This window comes from Danio rerio, chromosome 14, assembly GCF_052040795.2.
Source record: "Danio rerio strain M-AB ecotype USA chromosome 14, GRCz13ab, whole genome shotgun sequence".
NCBI lineage: Eukaryota > Metazoa > Chordata > Actinopteri > Cypriniformes > Danionidae > Danio > Danio rerio.
The window spans coordinates 21,929,175-21,934,461 of record NC_141034.1 but is presented as its reverse complement, the minus strand read 5'-3'; the positions used below and the strand labels follow the sequence as shown (position 1 = coordinate 21,934,461).

Sequence of the window (5,287 nt, the reverse complement as noted above, 5' to 3'; positions counted from 1 at the left end):
CTGTTAACTAACATGAAATATCATTAACAAAGTGTTTGTTAATGGAATTAAGACACTGTAAAGTGTAAACTATTCTAACATCACCTAATGCTTTACTAACATCCGTTCACTCTTTAATAACATGATTTATCGTTAATCCAACATTACCTAATATAATTAACATCTGTGAGTTCATTAAAACAGTGATTACTGATTTTCTTGCAACTCAAATCACTCAAAACCATGTATCACTTAGACTTTCAGAACCTTTATTACATTGCATTATTCTCTGCAAAATATTTTTAGAAAAGATGTTGCAAAACAATGGACAGAGAGCAAGCATGATAGCATGCCAAAAGCTGATAATCACTTTAAAGGTGATATTTTTTCTTAATGTCCTTGAACAGTCTTCCAAGTGGACCATTCCTGTGGCGATTGCCAAGCCAATAAGTCCACTCAATTACCTTCAGGTGCTGTTTTAGCAGGTCTTCTGTCCTGTTTCCTCTTAGACGCCATATTCTTCCTTTGTAAGTTAACCATGCCCTTTCCAGATTCTGTGTATGACTGCCTGTTCTCGGATCTACAAAACATTGACTGTGATTCACAGCAAAGTGGTTATAGCCAAGATTGGTAAGTGCACCACTGTAAGCACGCCATTCGTCACTAAGTATGGTACTTCCAGGATGCACATGTTGTTCAATAAGCGGGATAAGATGATTGCGGGACCTTCGATGAACAAGCTTTAGAATGGGTTTTCTAATTCTTTGTGCAACCCCCAGCATTCCAAAGACCCATTTTCTTCTGTGCCAAGTCTTTGCAAATCTTCCACGTCCATACTGCAAAATAATCATGCAATATAAAAACAAAAATAATTGTACAATATGAAACAAGTTTACAAAGACAAATAAGGTGTTTAACAAATCTGCACATATTCTATAACAAAATACACTAAATTAAACATATATTCATAATATGTCATATTGTGAAATAATATAACAATTTTAAATTACTACATTGATTAATGTATTTTAAATAGGGCTGTTAGCATTTTCTAGTGCTGATTTAACATGTTAATGGAATTAATTATTCATTAAAACATGTACTGCCACCTACTGGCCTTCTTACTTTAAAATTTAGGGTTCAAAAACATCTGCCATCACCTAATTACTTTTAACATGTACACTTTCCCTTCTCTTAAGAAACTTTCCTTAATGAAAAAAAACATGCATTTCGTTTAAATAATTTTACAAACTGTTTTAAAGCAATCAATAAATAGATGTTTAGGCGACACAACAAAAAGCAACTTCTGGATAAAACCATGATCATTTGTGAAATTGAATAATAGATTCTATTTGTATTTTTCTAATTATTGCTTTGTAATGTCTATTTAATACTTTATGCACACAATTACATATTCTTATCTCTGCAATATGACTTGTATTTTAAGTTGTATTTTAATTACCTTTCGTTTGTGGCGGAAGTTGCTTTCATCAATCATAACAAACTCTCTGGGATGTCCAATCATTTGGCCTTTTTTTCTGGCATACAGCTTCATAGAATATCTGCATATTCCTCTGACTTTTTGGGCCATCCTGCTTAGTGTTCTTGAGCTTCCAGCAATGCCATCTTCAATCATGTCAATTTGTCTCAGTTGAAGGCCTTGAGCAAACCTGTTAATAAAAGTGAAACTACATGTTGTACTGATAGTCTTGGACAATTGTTTTCTGTATTGTACAAAATAATAGTAATAATAATAAATATTTTATTACATACCGATATATGAACTTCATCCAAGAAAATAAATTGCACTTTAACTTTGCAAACAGTGATCCAGATCTCACAGACATGGTTTTTCTCCTGTGTCCTTTTTTCATACAGGACCTTTAACAAAATATAATATAAGAAAAATATAACTATATAAGAAAGTGTATTCTGCATGCTCAAGATGATGATTTATTTGTGTGTGTGTCTGTCTCTGTGTGTGTGTGTGTGTGTGTGTATACAGTATATGTATATGTATATTTAACACTTACCAAACATAATTGTCTCCTTTGTTTGAGTTATATGTCAGCTTCATTCTGTGCTCGCAGTGATTGCACTTCATTTTCGCTTTGAGTATTTTTTTTTTCTGGAGCCATTTAATCAGTTTTAATTTCTTTTTTTTGGTTTGATGTCCTTCAATAACCGACAACAATTTTTGCTTTAATGTCTGGCCCATCACACCTTTAAAATAAGTAAACAGTTAGGCATATTAGTATTTAAAATGTGTTGTTATTATTATTATTATTTTGTCAATTAATAACCTTTATTGTGCATACAACAAATGGTTAATTTATTCATGTTCAACATGCAGAATTAACACAAAGTGCATAACTATATGCACTTGATTAATATTATTAGTTGTTTTAAAATATTAAATCCATTTCTTACCTGCTGTTACCTGTCACTGCCTGCCCCTTCTGAAATGGGGTGTCACGACGACGTGCGCGGGATTTTCAAATGTGAAAGAGTTCCGGTCCGGAAGTAAAATTCGCAATCATTAATGTAAAATTATACCGCTAATTATTTAATTCCAGAAGACGCGTTTGACGTTAACTGTTTAGTGATGTGGTTGTATACAAGTCCTTATTGTCGCGGCGAATGAATTTGCAATCCTCTGACTAACTTTTGTAGTCCATTACAAAAACTACACTACCCATAATTCGTCATCAACACTCTGGCGGGTAACGGAAGGTTGTGCAGGTGTGTGTGTGTGTGGAGTCGGGTCTTGAGTTGGATCAAGCCAAGATGATGTCAAGCGAAAAAAATTCAGGAAAATAATTTGAGCTCTTTGTATCAAACAAGAGGAAGACCAAAGAAAAAAACAAAACAAAGCGATAAAATCACAGAAAAGTCTGGTAAGTAAACAAACTTTCTTACCAAATGATAACACATTACGAGACATGTAATGGTTGACCTTAATATTAGGTCATAGTAATAGTTAATAGTTTACTAACATGAGCAAACAATGAAAAATTCATTTATTAAAGTTTTTATTCTATTAACATTAATTTATGAAAATACAGTTGATTGTTGTTAGTTAATGTTAACCAGCACAACTTTACATTTTTATAATACATTAGTAAATGTTGCACTAATTAATAAATTATGTTTATTGTTTGTAAATGCATTACCTAACATGAACCATGGTTCCTGTAACATTACTGTATAGTTAATGGGTCTATTTTGCTGTTAGTTAAAGAGTTAAGTAACAAGTTAGAACGTTATTTTTAGTATTTATAAGTATTTGTTAACATTTGTAATTAAACAAAGCTGTCCACTGTTTTTATTAGCTCAATTCCATTAAGTAATATTTTAAAAACAATATATTATTTATGAAATTACTGTTTGTTATAGTTTAACCATTTAATTTAACATTAACTATTAATACTGTATATGCTGTAGAAGTATGTTTCATGTAATCATAGTTACTTAATGTCAACAAATACATCACTATTAAGCATTAAAATTTGACCTGCATTTTAAATGTCATTTTCTAGATAAACCTACTGCAGAAGCCCCTACTTTGTCAATAGCTTTGGCTAAAGCTAAGGCAGAAATTGAAACCTGGAGGGTGAAATGTCAGCACCTGGAAGACAAAATAAATGACTTGACAAAAGAGAGAGACTACCTGAGAGAACAGCTGTCAGATGGTAAAGTTGTTGTGAATGTTTAATGTTGTTTTAATGTTAAAGTGCCACATTAAACATATAGTGAGGTCAGGAAAAAGCTTACTTTTAAGCTTATTTGAGATGTAACAAGAATTGATTATATAGCCTTGCAGTGAAGTTAACGTGTCAAATAAGTCATGCTGTATATGAGTATTAACATATTTCCTTTTTTAATGTAAGCCATCAAGATGGAAAACATACATGTCAAAAATAAAGAGAAGCCTGCAGACATGCCCAAAAGAACAAAACATTCTTTGGAAGATTCAGAAAGTGCATCCGCTGACTCCTCTGAGTCTTCTGACTCAGAGTCATCAAGCTCGGATTCATCAAGAGAGAGGAAGAAGAAGAAGGTGAAGAAAGGGAAGAAAAGAGTTAAAAAAATGAAAAAATCCAAGCATGAAAGCAAATTCTTTCCAAGAGGTAGGTCATGCAAATTTAAATTAGCTAATATTTTTTTTTTTCCTAATGTAAATGTAACATTTGACGTTTGTTAAATAGTTCAGCTTTAAGTACATGGGTGTATATTACAGTACACATTTGTGATACAATAGTGGCTACATAAAATGTCCCCACTAAGCTAACAAGTGTCCTTTTGTATCGTATTCTACTGTTTATTTTAGTTACTGAACCATGGCAGGTGGTGAAGCGCTACAAAGCAGTGCTGGAGATTTTCGACAGAGGAAGCAACATGACATATGCATTCAGAAAATATGGTGTGGACCGAAACACAATCGTGCAGACTGCAGTTATTGCTGAACTGGCCATTGCGGCTCCAGAAAAATATTCCAAAATTCAAAACAATCGGGGAGAGAAATTATCAACCATTACCCAAAAATGTCAAGATGCTATTATGGCAGATAAAAGTATTGCACATAAAATACAAGCCATGAAAAAAGAGGGCAAATTGCTTCCAATAAGAAAATAGTTATTGTTAAGAAAAAAAATGTGGTTCCAGATTTAATCGCAAAATTTTAGTTGCACAAGTGGTGTTGCACAAGTTTGTTTTTGCACATTTATTTATTTATTTATTTATTTTTTGTATTACTATTATGTAACTTAAATTTTTTATTTTTTTTATGTTTTAAGCCGCAAAGAGTGGCAATGTCCTCATACAATACATGTCTTGCAATGTAATAAAGGTTCTGAAAGTCTAAGTGATACATGGCTTTGAGTGATTTTGGGTCCTGAAAAATAAATGATTATTGTTTTATTAAACTCACAGATGTTAGTTACATTAGTTATTGTTGGGTTAGAGGTAAGTCATGTTAGTAAAGAGCTAATGAATGTTAGTAAAGCATTAGGTAATGTTGAAATATTCTACACTTTACAATGTGTCTTAATTCCATTAACAAACACTTTGTTAATGTTATTTAAAGTTAGTTAACAGTTAACGAATGTTAGTAAAGCATTAGATAATGTTGGAATAGTTTACACTTTACAATAAGTGTCTTAATTCCATTAACAAACACTTTGTTAATGATATTTCATGTTAGTTAACAGTTAACGAATGTTAGTAAAGCATTAGGTGATGTTAGAATAGTTTACACTTTACAATAAGTGTCTTCATTCCATTAACAAACACTTTGTTAATGATATTT

At 31.8% G+C, this 5,287-nt stretch overlaps 2 protein-coding genes across 3 annotated transcripts; one reads left to right on the top strand and one right to left on the bottom strand.

The window, feature by feature from the left end:
• Positions 1–227: 227 nt before the first annotated feature.
• On the bottom strand, positions 228–3,523 carry LOC141377624 (uncharacterized). 2 transcript variants are annotated; one of them, XM_087280947.1, is made up of 5 exons: positions 2,410–2,669; positions 2,013–2,202; positions 1,753–1,860; positions 1,442–1,649; positions 228–815 (listed from the first exon to the last, which is right to left on the bottom strand). In XM_087280947.1, exons 2-5 carry the CDS (start codon positions 2,195–2,197, stop codon positions 351–353), a joined length of 966 nt encoding a protein of 321 aa, XP_087137073.1. In that variant the 5' UTR covers positions 2,198–2,202; positions 2,410–2,669; the 3' UTR covers positions 228–350. The 2 variants fall into 2 exon arrangements, with proteins under 2 accessions (XP_087137073.1, XP_087137072.1); XM_087280946.1 differs by having other exon boundaries at positions 2,013–3,523.
• LOC108179246 (coiled-coil domain-containing protein 106-like) lies at positions 3,523–4,847 on the top strand. Its single transcript, XM_087280948.1, has 3 exons — positions 3,523–3,671; positions 3,870–4,109; positions 4,310–4,847. The coding sequence occupies exons 2-3, from the start codon at positions 3,878–3,880 to the stop codon at positions 4,612–4,614; spliced, it is 537 nt and encodes a 178-aa protein (XP_087137074.1). The 5' UTR covers positions 3,523–3,671; positions 3,870–3,877; the 3' UTR covers positions 4,615–4,847.
• The last annotated feature ends 440 nt before the right edge of the window (positions 4,848–5,287 follow it).

Excerpts from the sequence above, each read along its gene's own strand:
- LOC141377624 (XM_087280946.1), bottom strand. The coding sequence starts at position 2,197 with ATGGGCCAGACATTAAAGCAAAAATTGTTGTCGGTTATTGAAGGACAT. Across the intron at positions 1,650-1,752 it reads TGGATGAAGTTCATATATCG|GTTTGCTCAAGGCCTTCAAC; the intron begins GTATGTAATAAA and ends TTTTATTAACAG. Across the intron at positions 816-1,441 it reads ACTTCCGCCACAAACGAAAG|TATGGACGTGGAAGATTTGC; the intron begins GTAATTAAAATA and ends ATTATTTTGCAG.
- LOC108179246 (XM_087280948.1), top strand. The coding sequence starts at position 3,878 with ATGGAAAACATACATGTCAAAAATAAAGAGAAGCCTGCAGACATGCCC. Across the intron at positions 4,110-4,309 it reads AAGCAAATTCTTTCCAAGAG|TTACTGAACCATGGCAGGTG; the intron begins GTAGGTCATGCA and ends TGTTTATTTTAG.